At 58.2% G+C, this 27,033-nt stretch overlaps 1 protein-coding gene across 1 annotated transcript; it reads left to right on the top strand.

Moving 5' to 3' along the window:
- Window positions 1-25,397, top strand: CYP46A1 (cytochrome P450 family 46 subfamily A member 1). Its single transcript, XM_079769820.1, has 15 exons — window positions 1-220; window positions 6,040-6,120; window positions 6,672-6,753; window positions 10,842-10,915; window positions 11,379-11,465; window positions 14,476-14,614; window positions 16,346-16,456; window positions 17,524-17,674; window positions 17,807-17,869; window positions 18,715-18,787; window positions 21,880-21,964; window positions 22,771-22,881; window positions 23,682-23,770; window positions 24,452-24,518; window positions 24,668-25,397. Exons 1-15 carry the CDS (start codon window positions 99-101, stop codon window positions 24,836-24,838), a joined length of 1,506 nt encoding a protein of 501 aa, XP_079625946.1. The 5' UTR covers window positions 1-98; the 3' UTR covers window positions 24,839-25,397.
- The last annotated feature ends 1,636 nt before the right edge of the window (window positions 25,398-27,033 follow it).

Genomic DNA, 27,033 nt, shown 5'->3' with positions numbered 1-27,033 from the left:
GGGCCGAGGCGGCGCTCGGCGCTGACAGCTGAGTCGGCTCGCGGCCTCCCGCCCCCTCCGTGCCCGGCCTTGACCCTGGCCTGGCCTGCCCGGGAGCCATGAGCCCTGGGCTGCTGCTGCTGCTCGGCAGCGCCGTCCTGGTCGCCTTCGGCCTCTGCTGCACCTTCGTGCACCGCGCTCGCAGCCGCTACGAGCACATCCCCGGGCCGCCGCGGCCCAGGTGAGCGGGAGGTGGGGGCGGGGGCCTGGAAGGGGCGCTCGAATAGGGGGTCGGGGGACCGCATCCAAGCCTGAATCGGAGTCGAGGCCAAGGGTCAGCCTCGCCGTAGCGCGCGGCGGCGGCGGCTTGGATACTGCGGCGGGGAGAGGGGCGCTAACTATTCTTAGTAACGAATTACTCACAGTCGCCGCAGCTGCTTGGCGACCACCGCGCTCGGCTGGGCCCCACGAACGCGATGGCAGCGACAGCCCTGTTAGGTAGGCACTGTTGTTACCCCATCGTTCAGACGAGGAGACTGAGGCGCGCGGAGGCAAAGTCACCTGCCCAAGGTCACACCATCGATGAGCTTAAGCCTAGATTGCAACCCAGATCAGCCGGGCTCTCAAGTGAGCGCTCTTAACTTTGGTGACTTGGCCGGGGTCACTCAACCAGGATTGGAACACGCTGTTACTTTGGTCACATTCGCTTTTGTATTTCTGTCCTGGTATATCCTGTTCGTCTTCTCCTTGGTACTTCATTCCATCCTTGGCCGCCCCCTCCCCCCCCCCCATCCTCCCAACTCCCCTCCCCCCACAAGAAGCTTACCTTTCTGAAGCTTAAATCACGTGTCAATTCTCTGCTCCAAAGGCTTCCCGTCGCTTAGAACTAAGTCTCATTCTAAATGAAGCCGGGTCCCTGGCCAGCAAGGCCCCTGCTGAGCTGTCAGAACCTGCCTGTGAGGTCCTCCTCCCCCTTGCTACTCACTGCTGCCCCAGGCAGCCCGCACCCCCATTCCCCAGCGGATCCCTTCTTGCTAGTTCCCCATCCGCTCTGTTTCAAGTCCACTAGCCCCAGGCTCCTGATGGGGCCATTCCCCGTGAAGTTACCTTCTGGTCACCTGTTGACTGCTCACCTGTTGACTGTCTTCCCCTTTAGAATGTGAGCCCGGGAGGGCAGGGATGCCGTGTTGCTTGTGTATCCCCAGCACCGGGCACATCGAGGATCCTCAATAAATATTTGTTGAACGAATGAATAAACAACAGTATTAGACACACTTTTTAAAACCTCAGGACCTGAACATTCTGGAAGGCACCCACTTCCGGAACAAGCCAGATCCTGGTGTTAGAAGCCTGAATTCCTGTTTGGTGGGTTTGGGAAGATCTCTGTGGCTGGTGTGTCTTCCTGCTGGCTCTGTCCTCACAGGCGCCCTCTCCCACCCTGGGGTCTTCCTGACCCTTTCCCCCTTTTGTAGCAGCTCTGTCTTTCATTCCATGTTTCTTCCCAGCTCTCCAGACTTGACTTCAATACTAACTCCTCAGGGAGGCCTTACCTGCTTCCATGCTTAACTATATTCTATTCATTTTATACACGCTAAGTGAACCTAATGGCAATTGGGTAATTAAGTATTTGTGCAACCTCTTGTTAAGTGTCCGTCTGTCTTGTTCGCTGCTGTGGTACCCCACACCTAGCACAGCAGTGTCTGGTATTCGCATAGTAGGCACTTGATAAACAACTGATTCCAGGTGGCTGGTGGAGATCCCCTGAGAGTTCTGTTAGGGGCACGATCACCTGGCAAGTTTTCAAATCATTTGTTCTGATCGATCTCATTATGGTTGGCTTTCTCTGGAACCCAAGTGCTTCCAGCATTGCAGACCCTGTCAGTCTCTTAAGTCAAGCCTTTCTCTGCTCCTCTCCCCACATCCCCCCCCCCCCGCCCCGCTCCCACCCCCGTCATTGCATTTAAAAAATAAAATTCTGCATGCCATATCATTTGCCCTTCTAAACTGTACCCTCAGCACTAGTGTTTCATCGGCCCCAAAAGAAACCCCACACCAATGAGCTGTCCCTCATCTCATCCCGACCCCCGGCGCTAGGCAACCACTCCTCTGCTTTCTGTCTTTACAGGTTTGCTTGTTCTGGACATTGCACGTAAATGGGATCGCACGCGACGTGGCCTTCGGGGTCTGGCTTCTCGCACTTAGCATGTTTTCAAGGGTCACCGTGGAGTAGCGTGTGTCCCCATTTCTTTCCTTTTCAGATCTGAGTTCTCCCCCCAAATCTTACAGTTGTGTGTGGTGGGGGGTGGGCAGAGAGTGGGAGGAGGCCGGATGTAATTATGGGTGGGCTCTGTGTTCTAAGGAGGTGAGCCGCATAGGGCACAGGGAAGAGATTTTGGATTAAACGCTGGTTGGTGATCAAATATAAAACCGCACTAAGGGAAAGTTCTGAAACCTCTTCTAGCACAAATCAGGTGCTTTGGCATCCAAAGCCGGGATCCCTAGCCCGTGACTGGCAATCCCGTGGTTGGCAAGAGCCTCCAGGGGTGGCAATTGCCCCTCGATGCCTCCGAGTCTGGCCAGCTGGCAGGCAAGGACGGCTCTACCCTGCAAAGAGGCAGCTGCTGGGCTCCTGCACGCCAACCCTTTATCCTCCTTGTTCTGCAGGAGTCGCCAAGATGCCCTCTCCTCCAGGTTGCCCTCCCTGAGTGCCCCTCCTACTGCACACCAATCCACGCGGTGGCTGGAAACTCAGGCTCAGTGTTCAGGTCCCAGGCAAACACGTTGAGCTTCTTGATTTCAGCCCCCACTCTCCTGTTAGCGTGGGGGGGGGGGCGTGAACTTGACAATGAAAAGTCTCGCTCTCCCCATGTTTTATTTCTTTTGCCGTAAGTTCTTCAATTTTGACTCCCGGGCGATGTTGGTTCTCTCCTCCCACTCCTACCTGCCCAGTTGCTGGGGGGCGGGGCTGTTCAACCAGGGGCCGGGTGCTTCCTAGTGATGGTGGAGACCCACTGCTGGACTTTGGTGCCCAGCTGAGCACTCACCTCCCCCCCCCCCATCCTTCCAGCACAGGCACCACCACAGCCCCTCACCCTCTCCTAGAAGGCGGCCCATCCTGCCTCCCTCTGGGTGCTCGCACAGGGGGCTCCCCGGATGACCTCTGCTCCAGTGACTGTCCACCGCTTCTCTGCCCCCAGGAAACTTTGGTTCCCCGCTGGGCACGCCGCAGTGTTTTAGGGAGCTGCATGCCCTGGGGACCAGCCAGGAGGGGGGTTTTGCCCTCCCCTCTCTCCTGGGCTGCCCTGCCACCTCCAGTCCACCACAGGGCATGCCCGGTGGGTTTCTGCTGCCCCGCCCCGTCCCAGTGTTCTACCCTCATCCTGGTCCCTTACCTACTCATCTCTAACCCATCTTCTTCCGGCCCTGCCTTTGCCTCCCCAGCGCCCCCTGCAGGAGCTGGAGGGAACGGGCTTTAGTTCCCTTTCTTGCCTGGCAGTGGACGTGGCCACTCTGTGCCCCTGACCTTCTCAAGGCGTCACTCGCCTTCCTCCCCTGGGGCATGGACCCCCGTAGTTAGGGCGCAGGATCTCAGAGTAGCCTGGGAGCGTGAGCAATTACAGGCTGTTCTCGCTCAAAACAGAACGCTTTCCTGAGAAGGAGCAGCTTTGGGGCGTGACCGTGGATATGAGATAATTCTGGAAAGACAGCCAGCGGTGCGTGGTGTCCCCGGTCCACCTGTCTGCAGGTGGAGCGGGATACGTTCAAGTCCTCACTTCGGGTGGGGCTCAGCCCCCCTCCCTTCCTCCCGGGCGGGCGCCTGCTGCCTGCCTCCAGCCTCCCTGCCGCTCTGCAGTCCCCGCACGCCCCTCCGCCCCTCCACCCGCACCCCAGCCTTTCTTCTTGCCTCCCACTTCCCGGAGCAAATGGATCAGCGAGAGAACTTCTTTTCAGGCCTCCGCCGCCACCGCCACCCCTTTGCCCACAGCGGGCCGCTCGCCCTCCCCTTCCCGCTGGGCCCCGGGGCCCCTGGCCAAGGCCCGCTGCCCTCGCTGCTCAGCAACTCGGCCCCCACTGCCCCTCCCCTGCGCCACCAGCCTCCTTCTCCTCTGCATCCTTCCCGTTTTTATATAATACGCTGTTCAAAACCAGCCCCGTCCTTCCCACTCGCATTCCCTCCTGCAGCCGCCCCGTCCCTGCACCCCCACTGCAGCCTGCCGAGCAGCCTCTGTCTTCGGGCCCCCGTTGGTCCCTCCTGTTCTCTCTCGAACCCACCACCCAGCGGCTCTGGCCCCACCTCTCCACCCCACCTGCTTTGGTCAAGGTCCCAGTGACCTCCATGGGGCTCCTCCACGGTCCTAGCGGGCCGGGCCCCTCCACAGCCCGGGGCAGACGGATGCCTCCCTCCTGCTTGAAGCCTCCCTTCAAAGGACCCGGCCCTTCGCTCTGGCTCTCCTGTGCCTCCTGCTCAGCCTCCCTGGCGGGCTGTCCCCTTGCTGCCTGTCCTTGGGGCTCTGGGTGAAAGCGAGGGCAACCCCCTGGGAACCTGGGACCGCAGCGCTGCCCCGAGGTGGAGGGGCAGGGCCCCCGGTGGGCGGAGGCTGCTCTGGGGGGTGTCGAGCTGGAGCTTCCGCCTGCCCCTCCTGCAGGCAGGGCCCCAGAGGCAGGGGGCTTGGCCTTCGGAAGCCTGCACCCCTGCACCCCACGGCAGGGGGCCATGAGGGGCTGCTGCTCCCCTCCGTGAATGCGGCTCCACCTCCTCCCAGCGGCCCAGGGTCTCCCCTGACGCCTGCCACTCAGCACACCCACGTGGTCGGGCTCCTGGCTTCACTTTCGCTCAGAATCGGGTTACTTCTCACCTCCACCGGTCTGAGCCTTCACCTCTTACAGCCCTTTCCCGGGGCCCTGCCTCCACCCCGGAGCCCTCCTCGCCCCTTCACTCTCAGCACCATGCATTTAACACCCAGGTCCCGCCTGTGCTTTGCTCAAAAGCCCTCACTGAGGGCAAAGCCAAAGTGTGGACAGTAGCCCACAAGGCCGTCCATAGCCGCCCCGCCTTGGTGACCCCACCCTGGATCTTGGTTCCCTTATGCACCCTGCTCTGGCCACACTGCCTTCCTTGGACATACCAAGCACACTTCCACCTCAGGACCTTTGCACCTGCCATTCCTCTGCCTCAAATGCTCTTCCCCCAGATACCTGCTCGGCTTAGTCCCTTACTTCTTACAGCTCGCGTGACGCCTTCCTAGAGGGGCGGTCCCCCACCTGCCTGTGTAAAATGGCCACCCCGCATCCAGCCCCAGCTCTCCTTACCCCCCACTCGGATTTTTCTCCCATCGCTTTCTGAATTCCTATTTACGTCCATATTTGCGTGTCTCCTGTCTTCCCCCGGGAGGAGTTCCCTAACCCAGAAAATCCAACTGCAGCTTTGCTGTCTGGATGCTGTAGGAAGTGAGCTTGACTGGAGAAGGGTCCTAGAGGAGACAGGAGGTCACGCGTCCCTCGGAACGGGCCTCCAGGTGACACCAAAAGGCTTGCCTGGGATTGGGTGATCACCGTGCAGGCTTGCCTGGGATCGGGTGATCACCATGCAGGCTTAGTGTGACCCGTCCATCCCCTGGTGGTAAGGACGCTGGGGAGCCCTGGTGCCAGCCACACAGCCGTGGGCAGGTGGCCTCCCCTGTCCAGCCTCCGCTGCCCTGCCTCCAGGTGGTGCGGGGCGGTCAGACGGGGAGAGGCTTAGCATAGCACCCAACGTACGGGAAGTGCTCGATGCATGTCTCAAGGTAATTCCACACAGTGTCACTGAGCGCCCGCCCCTGACCTGCACCAGGGAGACGGTTTTATTTCTCTCCATCACCTCTCCAAGGAGGCCTCTGGAGTCGGTCAGACTCAGGTCTGCATCCTGCCTGGGGACTCCAAGCTAGTGCCGTAGCTCCCCATGCCTCAGTCCTCCCATCCATGAAGTGGGTCTAACAACGCCGACCTCCCAGGGCCCTGTGGGTAAGGGAGCACTCTTCAGTGGTGACTTCCAGGGATCATAATGTTTCTCATTTCTTCTAGTTTCCTCCTAGGACACCTGCCCTACTTTTGGAAAAAGGATGAGGCTTGCGGCCGCGTGCTCCAAGATGTGTTTTTGGACTGGTGGGTCCTACCTTGTCATTCACTGCCCTTATTCCAGTCCAGGTCCCATAGGGCCAGCCCAGTCCAGCACACACACTCCCTGCTCCCCTGCCCAGGTCACTCCCACCGCCAGCAGGTCCTCCCTGAGTGGAGAGGCACACCAGGCTGGTTGGAAAGCCAACCCCATGACCTTAAACCAGCCATCGGAATTTCTTTGAGCCTCAGTTTCCTCATCTATAACCTGGGTGCGGGGCATGACTGGATAAGAGTCATTGTTTGGGGTGGTGCTTTATACTTTTCAAAGCATTTTCAGAGACCTGATATGCTTGATTCCCAGTACAACCTTTGGGGCAAAGGAGGAGTGTAGCAACCCCGTTTCATGGATGTGGAAACTGAGACCCACTGGGAGCTGTGACTCAGTAGTGAGTCAGCCCCAGGACAGAGCCTGGGCCCCAAGCCCACGGTGAGCCCCCTCCTGGGAGGGGACACCCTGTTCCTCCTGCTGGGCCTGGGCGGGTGATATTCACGTCTCCGGTAGTTGACAGCCTCCTCTGGGTCACTTTGGTTTCCAGGGCTAAGAAGTATGGGCCTGTCGTGCGGGTCAACGTCTTCCACAAAACCTCGGTCATCGTCACGAGCCCGGAGTCGGTCAAGGTAGGAAACAGAGCGGTTTCCGTGGGGAGGGACCTCCCCTGCCCGTGGCTGGGTGTGTGAAGCTTGGCGCTGGGGACTATGGGAGAAATGTTCCAGAGTCACACATATGGGGGCTGGTTTCCCGAGGACCCAAAGGCAATGGCTTCTTCCTAACCCCCCACCGCGTGGTGGGCTCCTAAGGGCGGGGCTGTTGGGCGTGGGCAGCGAGGGGACTTCGCTGTGGGACCCATTTGGTGCACACACGTTTGGTTAGTCCACCTCTCAGCCTCAGTGCCTGCGTGGGTGAGGTGAGAATATAACTGACCTCTCTCTCTCTCTCAGGGCTGTGATGCAAATTAAATATTGATCGATTTATTTAACAAATAAGGGTCAAAGGATACTTAACCGTGTTTGCCTGTGGGCCGTGTGCTTTTCTACGTAATCCCAATTATTACCCCACTAGAGGCCCAGTGCACAAATTCGTGCACAGGTGGGGTCCGGCCAGCCCAGCCCCAATCAGGGCCCAATCAGGGCTGGGCTGGCTGGGGGGAGGGGCCACTGGCCGACTGGGGTGGTGGGGGCCCAGCGGGGGCAGGGCCAGCCGGGGGAGGGGCTGCAGGAGGTTGGCCGGCCAGCCCCGCCCCCTGATCAGGCTGGTTCCCTGGCGGCAGTGGGCATCACAGTGACTGGACCGGTCGTTCCGGCGTTCTGGTTGCTGGCTTTTTATATAGAGAGATTAGATCTCATAGGGCCGTGGTCGGCAAACTGTGGCTCGCGAGCCACATGCGGCTCTTTGGCCCCTTGAGTGTGGCTCTTCCACAAGATACCACGGCCTGGGCGAGTCTATTTTGAAGAAGTGGCGTTAGAAGAAGTTTAAGTTTAAAAAATTTGGCTCTCAAAAGAAATTTCAATCGTTGTACTGTTGATATTTGGCTCTGTTGACTAATGAGTTTGCTGACCACTGTCAAGGGGTAGGAACTCTTATTAGTCCCCATTTTAGAGATGAGGAAATGGACTCGGGGGCATTGAGAGGTCTGTAATGTGTGCAGGATGGTGTCTGCTCTGCAGGTATTTGTAAAGAGGGGCCATCAGGTCCTCTGCTTGGGAGTTAGCAGAACTGGGCTCAAACCTGGGCTCTGCCACCAAATGGCTGTGGGACCTGGACCAGTTACTGTCTCGCTCTGGGCCTCAGTCTCCTTGTCTACGACACAGGGACGCCGCCTCTCTTACAGGGGTTGTGAGAATGGGACTGCCATGATGTATAGGAGTTATCTGGTCCACGCCTGGCCCACAGCAATTGCTCAATAAATGATGGTGCTGTTATTCACGCAGGTGATGTGTGGGGTGATTCTCTGCATGGAGGGTGACACAAAGAGGGATGAAAACAGCTTAGGGTTCAGATCAGGAGACAAGCTGAACTATTATAGTGCCTCTAACAAGATGATAAAAATAACTTTTAAAAATATATTTTTATGGATTTCAGAGAGGAAGGGAGAGGGAGAGAGAGAATCTTTGATCGGCTGCCTCCTGCACGCCCCACACTGTAGATCAAGCCCACAACCCAGACATGTGCCCTGACCGGGAATTGAACCATGACCTCCTGGTTCATAGGTTGATGCTCAACCACTGAGCCACGCTGGCTGGGCAAAAGTAACTTTATTTTAAAAAGTTTAATTTTAAATACTGACATAGTTTAAGATGTTTAAAAGCATACTACCAGAAGCCATCCACAAAAACCTTCATGGTGCTCAATGAGAAAAGAAGTTGAAAGATATATATTAATATGATGAAATACGTTGGTAAACAGTCAAATGTTAAACCAACCCTCACTTCCTGGTCATGATACAATTTGCTCCCGGGTACATGGATACAGTTTGCTCATCTTTCATTAAGAATGTTTGTTTCTATCTTGATTCTTTTCTTACACGATCTTTGTCTGGTTTTGGTATCAGTTTAATCGGCCTCATAAGATAAGTTAGGAAATGTTCTCTTTCCACACTTTTTCTGAAGGAGCTTGGGTAAGAGTGGTGTTATTTCTTCCTTTAATGTTTCATAGAATCCACTGGTGAAGCCATTGGGCCTGGCATTTTGTTTTTTTTTTTAGAGAAGTGTTATTTTGTCTTAATTATACATTCAATTTCTTTCATTGCTATATGACCATCCAGATTTTTCTATTTTTTTCTTAGTCTGGTGTCTTTCAAGGAATTTGTCTATTTCTTTTAAATTGTTGAAACTCTTGGTATAAAGCTGTCCACAGTATTTATGTACCTTTTTTGTTGTTGTTCATTCTCACCGGAGGATATTTTTTCCATTGATTTTTAGAGAGAGTGGAAGGGGGAGAGAGAGAGACAGAGAGAAATAGCAATGTGAGAAAGACACATTGATTGGTTGCCTCCTGCATGCACCCCGACCAGGGCTGGGCACCTGGAACCAAGGTACGTGCCCTTGACTGGAATCAAACCCCGGACCCTTCAGTCCGAGGGCTGACGCTCTATCCGCTGAGCCAAACCGGCTAGGGCTGCTTATTATCCTTTTAATGTTTACCAGATCTGTGTGATATTCACTTTTCCCCGGGAGCAAATCTCACAGAAACCAGCACCCCCTGGGCGATGTGCAGCAGAAATGTCGCCTCCCAGAATAAAGCTCAGCGTCCCCAGGGCGGGCCCCTCCAGCCCCCCCACTCCCTGCCCTCTGCGGATGCACCAGTGACTCTGCTTCCCCTGCCTGGACCAAGGTCATCTCTCCCCTCCCCCGCAGCCAATCGTCCAGATCCAAAGCCTGTGGCTATTTACCGTGTGTGTGTGATCTCGGGCCAGTTTTAAACCCCAGGTTTCTTCATCTCGATGTAAATGAGCATAGCAGTACCACCCACGCCTTAGGGTTGACTGGGCATTGAATGATCTCCAGGTGCCGAGGCGCACCTGGCATTTACAGAGCGCCTGCTGGGTGCCGGGCACCATGCTCATCCCTGTCATGTGGAACCAATTTATTCTTCAAGCAGCCCTGCCAGGCAGGCGCTCTCTTTTCCCCCATCTTGTAAGATGAGGAAACTGAGGGCCCAAGGAGGTGAAGGACTTGCCCAGGGTCATAGGGGTGTTAGCCAAAGCAGGAGTGAGGATGTTGAGCCCATATTCAAATTCAGGCCCCGTGACTCTGAGCTGTTAACCCCTGCGCTACATTGCCCTTGTGAAAAAGAAGGAGCTCTTACCATTTGCAACGGCATGGATGGAACTGGAGAGCATTATGCTAAGCGAAATAAGCCAGTCAGAGAAAGAGAAATGTCACATGATCTCACTGATATGTGGGATATAATGATCACCATAAACCGATGGACTAAAATAGATCCAGAGACGTAGAAGCATCGAACAGCCCATCCAACCTCAGGGGGAAGGTGGTGGGCGGGGGGGGGGGGGGCGGGGGGAGTGGAGTGGAGGGTGAGAGATCAACCAAAGGACTTGTATGCATGTATATAAGCATAACCCATGGACATAGTCAGTAGGGGTGGGTGAGGGCATGTGTTGGGGTGGGCGTGGGAATGAGCGGGGAGAGGTATGGGGGAAAAGGGATTCATACATAATACTTTAAACAATAAAGAATTGTTTAAAAAGAGCTGTTAGCTAATGTTACTATTGCACCAGCAGCTCTTGGTGAGGAAGCTGAGCCTCCTCCAGGAAGCCTGCTGTGATTGCCAGGGCTGGGTTGGCAGCCACAATCCTGCGTCTGTGCCGAGTGTCTCTCCTATGTCCCAAGCACTCTCCCTCCAGGCTCTCTGGGCTCAGAGCAGCCATGTCCTTCTTGGTTCTTGCCACTTTGGAAGGTGGCAAGGTATGGGTATTGAAGTGAGGAAACCCCCAACATTGCTCTCCAGCTGTGTGGCCACAGGACAACTGCTTCACCCCTCTGTGCCCCGTTTTCCTCATCCCTGAACGGGATGCTCTTGCTCCAGAGGATCAGGTGAGGCCCTGTGTGTGAAGCGCTCACGCCGTAGCAGGCTCGGCTCCTGGTGGTTATCTGGGGGCGGGGGGGCGGGGTGTGTGTCACAAGAATCGAAACTGCCGAGGTCCTCTCTCGGGTGCCCGCGCTGATGTTGTTTTTTTTTGGATGTTTAGAAATTCCTGATGTCCACCAAGTACAACAAGGACTCCAAGATGTACCACGCCATCCAGACGGTGTTTGGTGAGAGGTAAGGCGTGCGGGAGGGCCTGGGAGAGGTCTCTGGCTGGGAGTGGAGGACTCATGGGCTCCAGAGCCTTGGGGTGGCGTTAGGGGCCGCGCTCCCGGCTGCCAGGCACAGAGCACGTGCCCCAGGCCCGGTGGCCACCGCTCGCCATGGGCACCTCCCTTTTCCTCTCTCCCCTCCCATGGCAGGTGGGAGTGTGGGGGTCGCTGAGGTAGGGGCACGTGATCACCTCGTTTCTTCTGTGTTTACTTATGTTTCGGGTGGTTCCATTCACCTACATAAAATCCACCCTGTTCACCACATTGCAGGCACAGTTCAGTGCATTTGGTGCATTCACAGCGTGGTGCAACCGTCAGCGCTGTCCCCTCCCACAACATTGTCGTCGCCCCAAAGGTGACCCCCTGGCCTCCTGGCCGTCAGCCCCAACCCCCAGCCTGCTTCTCTCACCAGTGTCTGTGCCCCACAGGCTGTTTGGCCAAGGCCTGGTGTCCGAGTGTGACTACGAGCGCTGGCACAAGCAGCGGAGAGTCATGGACCTGGCCTTCAGCCGCAGGTGAGCGCGGCCCGCCGGGCAGCGTGGGTGCTGGCTGGGCAGGGCGGTGCTGGGCGGTGCTGGGCGGTGCTGGGCTGCTGGGCTGCTGGGCTGCTGGGCTGCTGGGCAGGGGGAGGGGGAGGGGCTCATCCAGGCAGAAGGGACGGAGGGAGGAGGCCGGCCAGTGGGGCGTGAGGCGGAGAGAGGTCCCTGTTGGTTTGCAGATATCAGGGTTGTGACAAGGACGTCTAGACGTGTGGGGGTCCCTGTCTGCCAGGAGCTCCCCCAGCGCAGGCCTCATCACTCTCATCTGGGCTTTTTATCCTACATAATAAAAGGGTAATATGTAAATTACCATCACTCCGCTACGCCCACGATTGGGCCAGCAGGAGGCGCAGGGGGCGGGACTCGGGGTGGCCAGGGTGGCCAATTGGGCCAGCGTCTGCGCCATGGCTGTGCTGCGGCACAGAAGGGGCCTCTGGGGCAGCAAGCCCACGTCCTGCTGCAGACCATCAAAAGCGGGGAGCAAAAGCGGGGGAGCTGGCTGTCTGTCCGCTCAGGCACCAGCGGACAGACAGCCAGCTCCCCCACGATCGAAAGCGGGGAGCTGTGTGTCCGCTCCGGCACCAGCGGACCCCCTGCCATCAAAAGCAGGGAGCAGGCTGCTAGCAGTGTCCGCAGAGCGTGCTAGGCTTTGTGGGGCAGTGGATATGGCCTGGATGGCAGGTTAGGCCTAGGGGACCCTACACGTGCACAATTTAATCATGCACTGGGCCTCTAGTTTTATTATAATTTTCGTTTTTGGGTAACATTTTATTTTTTTAAGTAACTCACCTTCAGATACAATTCACATACCATATAATCCACCCATTTACAGGGTGCAACTGAATGGTTTTTAGTATATTCAAAACTTGTACGGCCATCACCGTCGTCAAGTTTAGAACATTTTCGTCACCCAGGCCCCCAAGCAGTCACCCCCATTTCCCCTCTGTGCCCACAGCTCCTGGCAAGCACTCACCTGCTCTCTGTCTCTGGATTTTCATAGTCTGGACTCTTCCTATAAAAGGACTCACACACGTGCGGTCTTTGTGTCTGGCTTCTTTCACGCAGCATCGTGCGGTCCATGCAGGCCGCACGATGCACCGGGAACGCATCCCTTTTTATTGCCAAGGGCCGGTCCCTTGCCTCAGTGGACCACGCTGGCTCCTCCCCCCTCATCAGCGGACGGACACCTGGGCTGTTTCCGCTTTTTGGCTTTTGTGAATCATGCTGCGCGAGCATTCGTGTTTTAGTGCAAGTTTTTGTGTGGACGTTCGTTTCCGTTTTTCTGGGGTAAACCCCTAGGAGTGAGGCTGCAGGGCCACATGGCCAGCCTGTGTTTGACGTTTTGAGGAAGGTTAATCATTTACTTCGATATAACTTCAAATTTGCAGGCAAGCTGCCACGATCGTCTAAGGAACTCCCGTGTGACTTTTACCCAGATTCACTTTTTGCCTTTATTCAAATCACACCTGTTTATCGTTCCTTCTCTGTGTGTAAACAGAAGCATGCATACGGTTCTCTCTCTGTGTGTATGCATTATTCACGTTATTTAATAGAGTGCATATTTTTAAGCCATTTGAGAGTAAGTGGGGGACAGTGTGACCCCTTCCCTTAAATATTTCTGTGTGTATTTCCTAAGAACAAGGACTTTCTCTCACATGACTACCATCTAGTTATCAAAACGAGGACATGGGACATGCTATCCTGGGTGTCCATCTGGAGAGTGGACAGGCATAGGTGGGAACGGGCTTGGGGATGGAAGGTGCCAGGGAGGAGAGCTCCAGGCGGAAAGGACAGCATGTGCAAAGGCCCTGAGGTGGGGAGGAGCATTGTGCTTTGGAGGAGCTAAAAGGCCGTTGTCACAGGAAGGCAGTGCTACAGGTGGAAGTGGGCAGGGGACAGAGGCTGCCTCCTGGTCCAGGTGAGGATTTGTGCCTCCCTCTTAAGAGCGACAGGGTGCTTCCACGTGTTTTAGGTAAGGGACCCCATCAGAATGGTGCTTTCTGTCTGGCCTGGGCTACAGCGGGTAAGACGTGCAGCCAGCGTGGGGCGGGGCCGGCCAGCGGCAGCAGGAGGATGCTGGGCCTGTGCCGGAGCAGGGAAGCCAGAGCAGGGCTGGTGGATGGGCGGCAAAGAACGATTTTCTTTCGTAATTAAAAAAAATGGATCCTTTTTCTCTTCTCCCATTTTTTTCTTTTTTATGTTTTAAAAAATCTTCGTATTTGGAAACTTCACATTTCTAGATACGTTTTAAGAATAAGAATAGGAGAAAGAACACCCCTATATCTACCCAGATTGTTAACATTAAAAAGCGCTTTTCATTTCAAACGCAGCATTTTCTGTTAGTGAAAAATCAGGAATGTGTGATGTGCCAAGGGGCAGTCTCCCCCTCCCCCCTTTGGGGGCTGCCATTTTTGTGAGTTTGGAGTGCATCCTTCCATACGTCTTTCTAAGCTCGAGGCCTGCCAGATGCGCCGGCTGGCTGTCCCGGGGCAGGGGGCACTGTGTGTTGGGATCCCTGGCTCTGCGGACTCACGTCCGTGTAGGTCTGGCACTGTGATTGCTCAGGGGCAGGGAATGGGATGGGGAAGCCAGGCCGCAGATGGGGGGCAGGGCAGGGCAGGGCCGTGCCAGTGGAGAGGCTGGTGGGGAAGCTCATGGATTCTGGAGACCCCAGACGCCTTTCCTCCCTTTCTTCCCTGTGGAGTTTCTACACTGTCACATCACCCTGAGGTCGGAGTGGAGGGGCCCACGGCAGAACGCGGACCCGTGGGACCCTGTGGACTAGGCAAAGGGACAGCGGCATCTGAGTGGAGGGGAATGTGAAACCCCAGGGCTTGTTTGGTTACTGGAACCCAAGCCCGGGAGCTGTGCCTCACAGGGAGGCCAGGAGGCTGGGAGGGGCCCCCACTTCCGCCCTGCACGCTGGCCTCCCGCCGAAGCCCTGGGCCGGTCCCCGTGGCCGCTGATGCGCGTGCTGTTTCCCCAGCTCCTTGGTCAGCTTGATGGAAACATTCAACGAGAAAGCGGAGCAGCTGGTGGAGATTCTGGAGGCCAAGGCGGATGGGCAGACCCCGGTGTCCATGCAGGAGATGCTGACCTGCACCACCATGGACATCCTGGCCAAGGTGAGGGGTGGATGGCCCCCTACCCCCCACCTCCACCCCGGGGCAGAGGGCTCCCCTTCCCTCCCTCTTCCCCTTCCTTGCTTTCCGCCTCTCCCTGCTGCTCCTCCATGCCTGGGGCCCCTTCTCTGGGCCGAGTGCTTTGTATCTCCCCCTTTTTTTTTTTTTTGAAGCTTTACATTTTTAAAATTTTATTTATTTATTCATTTATTTATTTATTTATTTTAATTTATTGATTATGGTATCACATAATTGTTCTCATCCCCCCCCATTCCCACCCCAAACCCCTCCCCACGGATGCCTCCACCCCCCTGTTGTCCATGCCCACTGGTTAGGCTCATATGTATGCACACAAGTCCTTTGGTTGATCTCTCCCCCTTTCCCCCACCCTCCCCTACCTTCCCTCTGAGGTTTAAGAGTCTGATCGATGCTTCCCTGTCTCCGGGTCTGTTTTTGTTCATCAGTTTATGTTGCTCATTATTTCCCCTAGATGCGTGAGATCATGTGATACAAAAATACACTTGTAAGAACCGAAAATGAGACCAGCCATAGTGGTTATGCTGAGAGGCAAATGAATCAGTCTGTAGTGAGTTTCTTTCTGGGCCAACAGTTCTTTTGAGACCCAATTTCAATGTCAAACAGTTCCTTACGTGTAGATGTCAGCAATGATATCTCCTTAACTGTCAGGGCCAGCCTGACAGGTTGAACCGGGCTGAGGTAGGGAGGTGGGATTTGAGAAGAGAAAGAAAGACAGGACAGCGGGATTCGGGAGGTCCACAGCTCTCGAGAAGCTCTGGCAACTTTTATTAGTAATACAGTGCTTTTTATACATAAGACACTAAGCAGGGAATCACAAGGAAAACATTCTTTGTTTCTCTAAAATCACTACTGGAGGGATACGTTGAAGGACAGGTTTCTTGTGACAATAAATCTCACTAGCTGGATACATATTTCTTGGTAAGCCATGAAAGTAGCTCTTGTCCTACTGATAGCAGTCATATGAACAAACCCTGGGAAAGCTCTGTAGGCAGGGGCTGCTCTCGTTATACTGATGAGTTGCCACCCAAACAGGCCTGGGAAGTCTGTGCGGGTAGGTGCCAGCCTTGCTAGCCCCTACAGGTGCAAGGACCGTGTCAGCTTACAGCCCGTTCCCCACACTTAACTATTCAAAACAACCCGGCGTGAGACCGGAGCTACTAGCTCGTTCTCTAGAATGGGCACCGAGAGGTGTGGGCACTGGCCGAGGCTGGTCGGGGGCAGAAGCAGGACCGGCTCTGAGGTCTGCCGTCCTCCCAGCCCGAAGCCCACCTGCCCCTCAGCTCCCCGTGGGGTAGCGGCTTGGCTGTTTACCCCGGCAGACGCCCAGATAGCCCCAAACCCAGGCGGAGGCAGGCCAGGCAGCTGGAGTGCAGGAACAGTGAGTGAAGCATCCTTGTCATTCAACCACCCCCTGGGGAGCTGGGAGCAGAGTGGACACCCGCAGAAGGCTGTGTCAGGGGCAATGCATCCTGCCAAGGAGGGAGTTGGAGGTTTGTTCAGTGGTGACTCTGTGCGCCATGATTCTCACCACATTCAGCGGGGTTGGGATTATGGCTCCTTGTAAGGAGTCTCTGACACGGTGCAGGTCCGTCCTTGGCCCAGGGTCCGGGTCTCCAGCCGAACGGTGCCCGGCTCTGCCCCGGGTCTTCGGTCCTCCCGTCCCCGAGGTCTGAGCCCGTCCTGCTGTCTCCCCAGGCGGCCTTTGGGATGGAGACTGGCATGCTGCTGGGCGCGCAAAGGCCTCTGTCCGGGAAGGTGAAGCTGATCCTGGAGGGCATCACTGCATCGCGCAACACTCTGGCCAAGGTACGGCCCCCGCGCCCCTCCAGCGGCCAGCCCCCCGCGTTTGTGTCGTCCTCGTCCGCTGGGGCGCCTCCTCCAGTGATTTCTTCCAGAATGAGTTCTGAGTTCCGGTTTGTGTATGCGAGGCGACTCCTGACTCGGTTAGGATTTGCACACGTTGCCTAAAGTGGAGGCTCAAAATGGAAGTGGATTATGTAAATTAGCAGTGACCCTTTCTCCTGTACAATGACCCCTGAAACAGGCACTCTAGGATGGCTAGGATGGCTCCACACTGTCAGATGTTCCTGGATTTTCTTTTTAAATATATTTATATTGATTTCAGAGAGTCAGGGAGAGGGAGAGGGAGAGAGAAACATCAATGATGAGAATCATTAATCGGCTGCCCACTTGCACGCCCCCAACCGGGGATGGAGCCTGCAATCCAGGCATGTGCCCTTGACTGGAATTGGACCCAGGACCCTACAGTCCGCAGCTCTACCCACTGAGCCACACTGGCTCGGGCTGGATTTTCTTATTGTTCTACTGTCCCCAGCACCGCCCCACCCCCCCTCATTGTCCTAAGCTGGCTGCTGCAGCTCCCGCTATCACCCCCTGGTTCCAGGCTGGAAGGAGGGCGAAGGGAGAAGGTGGAGCTTGAGTTGATTCTCAGACCGATGCCCAGGGCCCCCTCCCGTTCCCCGAGACGTGGCCTCTGAGTTTGCAGTCCTCTGATGCCACCCCGTTTTTCCGGCTGCCGATTCCCGCTCGCTGCCCTCTGGCTGTGGTTCCCCCCCTGACGGCCATGCTAACCGCCTCCATCCTTCAGGGGCCCCTCACCTTTCCAGGGCTCCCCGAGTGCTCTCAGGCATCTCTCCCGTCGTTTCTAGGGGTTTGGTGCGGAAAGGGGAAGCCGGTGGATGCTTGGGCCTAGCCGGTCTCCCTGGCTCCTTTATCTTCTCTAAAATGCCCTCATGTTCTCCCCACCTCCCAGCTGGCCGGTGCTGCCCTGGATGCATGGTGCTTTGGGAGCGGGGGAGGGGGTGGGGCGGTGGGGGTGATCTGGCCCGTCCTGAGCTGGGCCTCCTGTTTAGTTCATGCCCGGGAAGTGGAAGCAGCTGCGTGAGATCCGGGAGAGCGTGCGCTTCCTGCGCCAGGTTGGCAGGGACTGGGTGCAGCGCCGCCGGGAGGCCCTGAAGCGGGGCGAGGACGTGCCTGCGGACATCCTCACGCAGATCCTCAAAGGTGGGAGCCCTCGGCGAGGGCGGGCGGGCGGCCGGCCGGGCGGCCGGGCACCTCCTGACTAGGTGCCTGTCCCTTGGGTCTGGGGAAAGGGATGTGCGTGTGCCAGACCCTGAGCCCCCGCGTGTCTTCCAGCCGAAGAGGGCGCCCAGGACGACGAGGTTCTGCTGGACAACTTCGTCACCTTCTTCATTGCCGGTTCGTAGTTGCGTGGCGACCCAGGGTCCGAGCTGCAGGAGCGATGGGAATGATGGGTCCCTGGAATCTGGACTCGGGGAGGTTTTCCTGGCGGGCTGAGCAGAGTTAGGCTGTGGAATTGGGGGGCTGGGCGGAGGGGAGCGAAGCCTCTCTATGCCTAGGGGGCTCCAGGAGGCCCTCTTGGTGGCATCTTCTTGGGCTCAGGAGAGCTTGGCCGTGTGAATTCAGGTTCCCGCCTCACTCAGAATTGAGGATGGGGGGCGGGGGGCGGGCAACCTCATTCATTGCTCATCAGATATTTCTTGAGCATCGACCTTCACCTAGAAAACTCCTCCTCACTCCTGAGGACCCCTCAGGTGCTTCTTCCCCGGGGAAGCCCTCCGTGATTGCCCAGACGCAGCCGGCCCCCGGGAGCTCCCCATGGTGCCCAGAGCTCCTCGGCCCGCACGTCTCACAGTTGAAGTTGCACGTTTGTCGGTGTGATTCGATCGACGAGGCGTGCTCTGTGACCTCAGAGAGACATTTGTCTCAGCCTCAGCTTTCTCTTCTGCAAAATGGGGATGGACATCCCCCCAGGCCCGGCCAGGCCCAGGGATGGTTGGAGGAAGGGGTTTTCAGCGTGTGAAAACCGGATGCCTGGGGCAGATGCCATTTATTTGACCACACTGGCTGGCATCGGGTGATGTGGAGGTGGGCAGGCGTCCCTTTATATCCGTATGCCCAGCTCAACCCCAGGGAGCAGAAGTGAGGGCCCGAACTGCCACCAGGGGCTTGGGGTCTCCGAAGCCGGACAGCAGGCACTCTGTGATCCCGCGTGGAGCTGCCACTCTCCTCCTTTCCTGCAGGTCACGAGACGTCCGCCAATCACTTGGCATTCACGGTGATGGAGCTGTCACGCCAGCCCGAGATCTTGGCAAGGTACGCAGAGGGGGCCAGGGCCTGAAGGGGTTTGTCCAATGTCTTATTCCTCAAGGGCCACCTGCTCTCACCGCCCTTGGCTGAGCCCTCGGCATTGTGTCCTGCTTCTCTTCACCCCAGGGCCTTTGCACATGCTGTTCCTGCCTCGGGAAGCTCTTCTCCCTGCTTTTCTCCTAGAAAACAACAACTCTTTCCCCTCCTCCTCCTTCTCCTCCTCCTCCTCCTCCACCTCCTCCCCTCCTCCTTCTCCTCCTCCTCCTCCTCCTCCTCCTCCTCCCTTCTCCTCCTCCTCCTCTTCCTCTTCCTCATCCTCCTCTCTCCACCTCTCTCCTCCTCTCCTTCTTTTTCTCCTCCTCCTCCTCCCCCTCTTCCTCCCCTCCTTTTCCCCCTCCTTCTCCTCCTCCTCCTCCTCCTCCTCCTCCTCCTCCTCCTCCTCCTCCTCCTCCGCTTCTCCTTCACATACTTCTCAGTCCCCTAAATAGCCACTAGCCTCCTCCCAGCTCACAAATGCGTTTTCTCCTGGGACTGTTTGCTTCAAGCTTTTTCAGTCATGGAACTGGAAGCCCCAAGACTCCAGGGACCGTGGCTCTTTCCCTCCCCACAGGTACTTAGTGCCTGGCCAGGGACTGCCTCTGAGGCCTGCACAGAATTTTAAGTAAAGTGCCGAGGGGGCGCCCATCTTCAGCTGGCAGGACAAAGGGGAGATGCCTGTGCAGATGGCATCTGAGTGGGCCATTGGCTTCCTTAAATACAAACAGGTTCCCCCAAAGACTGAGCCAAATGTGAGAGTGCTCTAAAAATGCCAGGCAATGTCAGTGAGCATGCCGTCACCCACATAGCGTGGCCAAAAGGGCGCTGGGGCAGTGGAGAGAGGCCTATGGTTAGTGGTAATCATGGCATAAAAGGGCAGTGGGAATGGCTTCTTGAGAACTTGAAATCATTTATTAGGTTTCTAAAAGAATGTCATAATAATATGGTCTTTATAAAAAAATTTGGAAAAGAGCAGAAAAGTTAAAACAACAACATTAATCATCTATATATATAAAAGCCTAAGCAACCAGCCGACCGGCCGACCATTCAACCAGTAGCTATGACATACACTGACCACCAGGGGGGCAGATGCTCAACGCAAGAGCAGAAACCACAGGCAGGGAAACATGGAACAGACTGATAAATCTCAGAGGAAAGGGGGAGGGGGAAGGGCAGGAAGAGATTAACCAAAGACCTTATATGCATACTAGAGGCCCGGTGCACAGATTTGTGCATTGTTGGGGTCCCTTGGCCTGGCATGTGGGCCTCTCGTAATAATAATAATCCTATATAATAAAAGGGTGATATGCAAATTGACCATAACAGTGGAAAGACCGGGAGTGACCCAGGAGCTGCCCCCTGGTGGTCAATGTGCTCCCACAGGGGGAGCTCCACTCAGCCACAAGCTGGGCTGATGGCTGTGAGCGCAGCAGTGGTGGTAGGAGGCTCTCCCGCCTCCTTGGCAGTACTAAGGGTGTCTGACTGTGAATAAGCCGCCAGTCGGACATCCCCCGAGGGCTCCCAGGCTGCCAGAGGGATGTCTGACTGCCAGCTTAAGCCTGATCCCCCGGGGAGCGGGCCTAAGCTGGCAGGTGGACATCCCCCAAGGGCTCCCAGGCTGCCAGAGTGAGGTCTGACTGCCAGCTTAAGCCTGATCCCCCGGGGAGCAGGCCTAAGCTGGCATGTGGACATCCCCTGAGGGCTCCCGGGCTGCCAGAGGGATGTCTGACTGCCAGCTTAGGCTTGATCCCCCAGGAAGCAGGCCTAAGCTGGCAGGTGGACATCCCCCAAGGGCTCCTGGACTGCGAGAGGGTGCAGGCTGGGCTGAGGGAACCCCCCCCCAACCCCGAGTGCATGAATTTTTGTGTACCGGGCCTCTAGTAATAATAATAAATCTGTCCATGGTGGCCCCACCCTCCCAGAGGCAGTTCATGGTTAACTACTGAATTTCACCATGTATTTTGCCACAACATCACCTCATGTGATTGTAACCTCTTCTCAAATCCACTTTTTAGAAATGTCCTGGTAAGGTACACATATATAACATAAAACTGACCATTTTAACTCTTTTAACTGTGCAGCTCAGGAGCATCAAGTGGATTCACATTGCCACATACCCATCGCCCCCCGTCATCCCCAGAACCTTCCCATCTTCCCAAACGGAAACTCTGTCCCCATCACCCAGTAACTCCCACCCCCTCTTCCCAAGCTCTGGTGACCCCCATTCTACCTTCTGCCTAGCACCCGAGTTCTCCAGGTGCTGCATGGAAGGGGGCCATGCGCTGTCTGTCCCTTGTGACCTGCTGTTTCACGCAAGATCATGTCCTCGAGGCCCGTCCACGTGGGAGCAGGTGTCAGGACGTCCGTCCTTACGGCCGGGTCCTCTTCCCCTGTGCGGCCGGGCCATTCTTGGGGAGGCACCCGTGGGCATGAGGTTGCCTCCGCCTTTGGCTGCTGTGAATAACGCTGCTACAAACATGAGTGTACAGAGATCTATCTGTACCTTCAGTCCCCCGGGGCGCACACCGGAGGTGGGATGGCGGGGTCAGGTGCTCATTCCATGTGAATTTTTGAGGAACTGCCCCACCGTTTTCCACCTGCCCCACGGACCTTCCCATCCGCAGCGCCAGGGTCCCGGCTTCTGCACATCCGCCACCTTGTTCTCCTCTGTCCTCGCTAACAGCCCTCCCAGCGGGTGTGAGGGGGCCCATACCCACGCGCAGCGCCTCACGTTATCCTAACGGGGGCATCCCCAGGCTCCCTCTGCCAGGCCCCCGCACCGCGCATCTGGGCTGAGGGGTGCCTGTGAGCAAAGCCCTCGCTCTGGGTGCGTTGATTTCTTGCAGCCGGTTCCCAGCGGCGACACGGAGGGTGAAAGTTGTAAAGAGCCTGGGACACGCTCCCATTGCTTGGGCTCCTTGGTTTGGACCTGGCAGCTCGAGGGGGGGGGGGGGGCGGGCAGTATTCACAGGCGGGGCACCCCAACCCCACTCTGCAGGCTTCCTTCCATCCCCCCTTTTAAAAGTCTGTCCTTGGAGAGGAACTTGTCTTTGACCCCACAGGCTGCAGGCCGAGGTGGACGAGGTCATCGGCTCCAAGCGGCACCTGGACTACGAGGACCTGGGGAGGCTGCAGTATCTGTCCCAGGTGTGTGTGTGTGTGTGTGTGTGTGTGTGTGTGTGTGTGTGTGTATGTGTGTGTGTGTATGTGTGTGTGTGTGTGTGTGAGTGTGTGTGTGTGAGTGTGTGTGTGAGTGTGTGTGTGTGTGAGTGTGTGTGTGTCTGTGTGTGTGTGTGGAGGGGGGGCAGGCACTCCGGGGCAGATGCGGGGGACTGGTGGGTTTAGGCCTGCAGCCACCCTAACCCATTAGAATGGGGGTCCTCTGACCTCACTGCTCATGGGAGCCCCTGGGAGACTAACAAAGCCCCACGCCCGGCTGCCCTGGGCCAAGGACACCGCAGTCGCCGGGCGGCCCGGGCAGCTGCTGGGCAGGCTCCGCAGGTAACACTCCAGGATGCAGCCAAGGTCGGAAACAGCGCACCCTGCGTGGAGCGGTGTTTGCACCTCCCGACGTGGCCAGAGATCCACCGGCCCGAGCTCCCTGCTGGGGAGCAGGCCCAGCACCCCTCCCCGGGGAGACAGAGCGCAGCAGGGGCCTCGCCTGAGCGGTGGGGACTCAGGATGGAGGGCCCCCAGTGCAGAGGGGGATGTGGCTCCCGGTCCGGGCTCTGCTGCTGTGGCTTCGCCAAACCCCCTTCTCCTTCTGGGCCTCAGTTTCTCCTTCGGTCGAGTGAGGGTTGAACACAAAGGTGAAGTTCACTCTGCAGGGGTCCGGGACCCAGTCCTGGACTCGGGGCCACAGTCAGTGCCGGGAGTGGGAGCAGAGATGGGGCTGGGCCGCGTCCCCCGGGGTCTCCCCATTCCTCTCACGTCCTCCGCGTGTGGCTCTGCAGGTCCTCAAAGAGTCGCTGAGGCTGTACCCGCCCGCGTGGGGCACCTTTCGCCTGCTGGAGGAGGACACCTTGATTGACGGGGTCCGAGTCCCCGGCAACACCCCGCTCCTGGTGCGTGGGGGCCCTGCCTGCCTGCCTGCCTGCCCCAGGGTGGCTGATGTGGGCGCCCCTCTGAGGTGGGGGTGGGGGTGTCTGTGGCCCCGTTCTCTTCACTGGCTGCCCCGTGTGTTCTCATCCGGGTCTCACCGTAACCCCGTGAGGTCGTTCTCTCCCCTTCACTCTGTCCCGTTTAGATCACAGGGGAGGGTTCTGGACGGGGTGCCCCATTTTCAGCTGAGGGCGCTGAGGCGCAGAGAGGCGATTCATCTTGTGTAAGAAAGAAACCCTTCCCTGCCCTGAGCTCGGCACACGCCCTGACATCGCCTTCTAAGTTCATGTGGTTATTTATTGTCCTCACCCGAGGATGTCTTTCCCGTGCTTTTTAGAGAGAGTGGGAGAGAGAGGGAAAGACAGCCAGAAGTATCGATGTGAGAGAAACGCATCAATTGGTCGTGAACCTCTCTGAGCCTCAGTTTCCTCGTCTGTAAAATAGGGGTCAGAGTCACGCTCCCACAGGGCGGGGCGGGCCTGGGACGATGCAGCACACCAGCTGGTGGTCGGGGCACGTTGGCCGCCCCCTTTCTCCCCCTTAGAGCCTTCCCAGGGGCCAGTGGGATCCCACAGCGGCCCAGACGGGAGGGTGGGGAGATGGGTGTGTGCGTGGAGCGATGGATGGGTGGAGTAGAGCAGGAGTGGGGGTTTGGGGGGCTACTCTGCTCCAAATCACCCCATCGGGTGGCCGCAGCAGGGGGGGGGAGGTGCGAGGGGACTGATTCTTGGAACCAGAGACCAGCGCGTCCTCTGCCCGGCAGTTCAGCACCTACGTCATGGGCCGGATGGACACATACTTTGAGGACCCGCTGACCTTCAACCCAGACCGCTTCGGGCCCAAAGCACCCAAGTAAGTGTCCCCTTGAGCTGTCCATGAGGGAGGCCTGGTGGCACAAGGACGGCCCCCGGGGCCTCTGGTCTGAGCCGCCCTTGCCCACGAGCCCATGTAGCCCCCCAGATCCCTGGGAGGGAGCCGTGACCCCATCGTGCCCCCTTTTAGAGGGAGGAGATCCCAGCTCAGAGAGGTTAGCCCGAGGGTGGACAGCCCATAAGGGGCAGAGCTGGGATGTGAGCCCCGCTCAGACTGGTTCTAAAGCCCATGCTTATAACCAGCCCCTTATGCTGGGAGGCCCTTGGGCAAGTGACTGCACCTCCCTCGGCCTTGATGTTCCTATCTGAGAAATGGGCACACCGCCGGCTCCCTCTGGAGGCGGCGTGGCGGTGAACAGGCGAAAGTGCTGAAGCAGTGCTGGGGCCGGGCTCCAGGGACAGGCCCCTGAGTCCAGACCCAGGCTGCCCAGAGCCGGACGTGTGACCGGCCCAATGATAAGTGACATGGGGCCTCGGGCGGGTTGCTCTGCCTCTCTGAGCCTCAGTTCCCCCATCTGTGAAGCGGGGGTAACGACAGCTCCTTCGGAAGGCTCAGAGGAGGATGCGGGAGAAAACGCCGAGCCGAGAGCAGCAGAGGCAGCGACTGTAAACCCCAGTCCGCCCATCAAGGGCCCCGTCTCCTACGCCTCTCTCCCCACAGGCCGAGGTTCACCTACTTCCCCTTCTCGCTGGGCCCGCGCTCCTGCATCGGGCAGCAGTTTGCTCAGGTAGGAGGCGGGCTGCGGAGGGACTGCAGGGCTAGGAGGGACTTGATCTGGGCCAGGACACGGTCGGAGCCCTGCCCCGGGCTGCCCCGGCGGGGGGGCTGGGGACCCAGTGCTCACCGACTCCCGCTCTCCCCACCCCGCATGCGCAGATGGAGGTGAAGGTGGTGATGGCCAAGCTGCTGCAGAGGCTGGAGTTCCGGCTGGTGCCCGGGCAGCGGTTCGGGCTGCAGGAACAGGCCACGCTCAAGCCACTGGACCCCGTGCTCTGCACCCTGCAGCCCCGGGGCTGGCAGCCCGCGCCCCCGCCCCCGCCCTGCTGAGGGCGCCTGGGGTAGAATCGGACTCCTTGGGCAGGGGCCGCACCCACCCTCCTCTGCAACCCACTGCCGCCCACCCTGCTGCCTGTCCTCTTCCTCGGGGGCCTCCGCGCCGGCTCCCAGAGGGCCTTCTGCCAGCCACCTCCTGCTTCCCGCCCCTCAGAGCTCCCTGTCCGCTGCTAGTCCACTGCCCTTCCTGGACCCGCCCTTGCCTAACTCCCAGCTGCCTCCCAGATGTGCCATCGCCCCCCCCCCACCTCTGCACAGGCCACTCCCTCTGCCAGACCCCCTAACTCCTGCTTACTCCCTAAAGCCCTCCTCAGGTGTCACCTCCTCCAGGAAGCCCTCCCTGCCACCCCCGGCCGGGCCAGGGGCCCCTCCTCTGTGCTTCCTTGGTCACCTGTGCTACCTCTAACACCACACTGACCACTGTTTCGTGAGTGCCCTTCGAAGTGACCGGTCACCCTGCCAGGCTGTGAGCGCCTCAAGCGCGCGGGGTCTGCGTGTGATTCGTCTCTGAGGCCCCCTTGCCCACCGAGGGCCTGGCACAGAGTCGATGCTCAATAAATATGTGTTGACTGCATGAATGACCGGCCAGACCAGGCCAGGGTGCTCTGCCCTCAGTTTGCTCATCTGTAAAACGGGGGTGATGCGGAGGCCCGTCTCTCTAAGGGCTGGCACCGCTCTGGAAAGTTGCCCCTGGGGAGGCCCAGACACCGTGCCCTCAGGACAAAACTGCCCAGGTTACTGTAAGCCCCGCGTTAGCAGACACCTGCCCTTGTTGCATGCAAGGCCTTGCTCCTGGGTGCGGCGTGAGGCTGGGATTGTAGGCAGGGTTTTGATGTGAGAGGGCCGGGGGCCGGGGGCCGGGGGCCGGGGGCCGGGGGCCGGGGGCCGGGGCCCTGTGCAGTCTGGTCTACTCCCAGCCAGGCCACTGGCTCAGAGGCTGGATCCACAATCTTCTCGGGGAGTTGGCAGAGCCAAGCACCTGGGTATCTGGCCTCACCCCCCTGACATCCTCTTCACCCGCTGCCATACGCTGCCCCTCCCAGCCTGGGCAGAGGAGGCTGGCGCGGCCCAGCCCCAGGTGGTGGGACTGTCGCCCTCACAGTGGTGGGGGGTGAAGAAGCTGCCCCGCCTCCCAGGGCCCCCGGGTGGCCAGGGGCAAACACACCCAAATGCCCTCGCCCACTGCCTGGGCACGTGCCCAGAAAGGTGCCCCCACTCGAGGCAGCGGGTGGATTTGGGCGGCCTTGCCGTCCCGGGGCCCCTCCGTCCTTGCTGCGTCTTGAGCAGCAGCTCCGAGGACCTTCCGTGTGGCAGGCGCAGGCACAGGCTCAGGGCGGCAGTGACATGCCAGTGCGGGAGGCGCCTGAACCGGGTGGAGCTGGGACCCCGCCCAGGCTGGCGTGGTTTCACCTGAGCCTCTGGGCGCAGGGTCTGGCCTCTGGAGTGCCAGCCGGCACTCGGCTGGCCCTTATCAAGCTTCTCCCCACCCTCTCTGTTTCCAGTTCCCTGCCTGGGAGTCCAGAGCCTTCTGTGGCTCTGAGACTGGTATCCTGGGCCCCGCCTCCAGCTGCGTGGCCAAACCCGGTCCTTGCTTGCCTCTGCCCTGCCTGGAGGCAGCCCCTGCTGAGGGCTGCCCGAACGAACGCCGCTGCCCCCTCTCGTCTCACTCCCGGGCCCTCAGCCCGGCTCTGCGCCCGGAGCCTGTCCTGCTGTGGCCCCCACCCCTGCCCACTGCAGGCACTCTCTAACGCTCACCAGCCCCTGCAGTTCCCCCGGAAGTCCCACAGCAGCCCCCACCCACAAACTCCATGCCCCTCACCATACTCCCTCCACATACAGGCCCCCAGCCACCCCACACCAGGCCCCCAGCACAGCCTCCCCACTCCATGCCCTCCGCCTCTGCCATGGCTGAGCCTGGACCATGTAAAGCGCCCACAGGCCACAGCCTCAGCTTCCAGGCACACGACCTGGAGGTGTCTGGAGAGATCTGCAGGGGTCAGCTCCCTGGAAACTTCAAACTGCCTTTGCCATCCCCTGACATAGAAAGTATCTGTCGATCGCTAAGCCTGAACCTTTGCATCGCCGTTTCTTCAAATCCTCTAGAGTACGGCCCATTTCACAGGTGAGAAAGCCAAGGCCACAGCACACAGCCAGGCCATAGGGGACTCAGGACTCAGAGCCTTGGCCCT

This window comes from Cnephaeus nilssonii (assembly GCF_951640355.1).
Source record: "Cnephaeus nilssonii genome assembly, chromosome: 4".
NCBI lineage: Eukaryota > Metazoa > Chordata > Mammalia > Chiroptera > Vespertilionidae > Cnephaeus > Cnephaeus nilssonii.
This window is presented reverse-complemented; position numbering and strand designations above follow the sequence as displayed.

What these genes read in the sequence shown, in the direction of transcription:
- CYP46A1 (XM_079769820.1), top strand. Translation starts at nt 99, where the DNA reads ATGAGCCCTGGGCTGCTGCTGCTGCTCGGCAGCGCCGTCCTGGTCGCC. An exon ending in CCTCACGCAGATCCTCAAAG is followed by an intron (nt 17,675 to 17,806) that starts GTGGGAGCCCTC and finishes CGTGTCTTCCAG; the next exon opens with CCGAAGAGGGCGCCCAGGAC. An exon ending in CAGCCCGAGATCTTGGCAAG is followed by an intron (nt 18,788 to 21,879) that starts GTACGCAGAGGG and finishes TTGACCCCACAG; the next exon opens with GCTGCAGGCCGAGGTGGACG.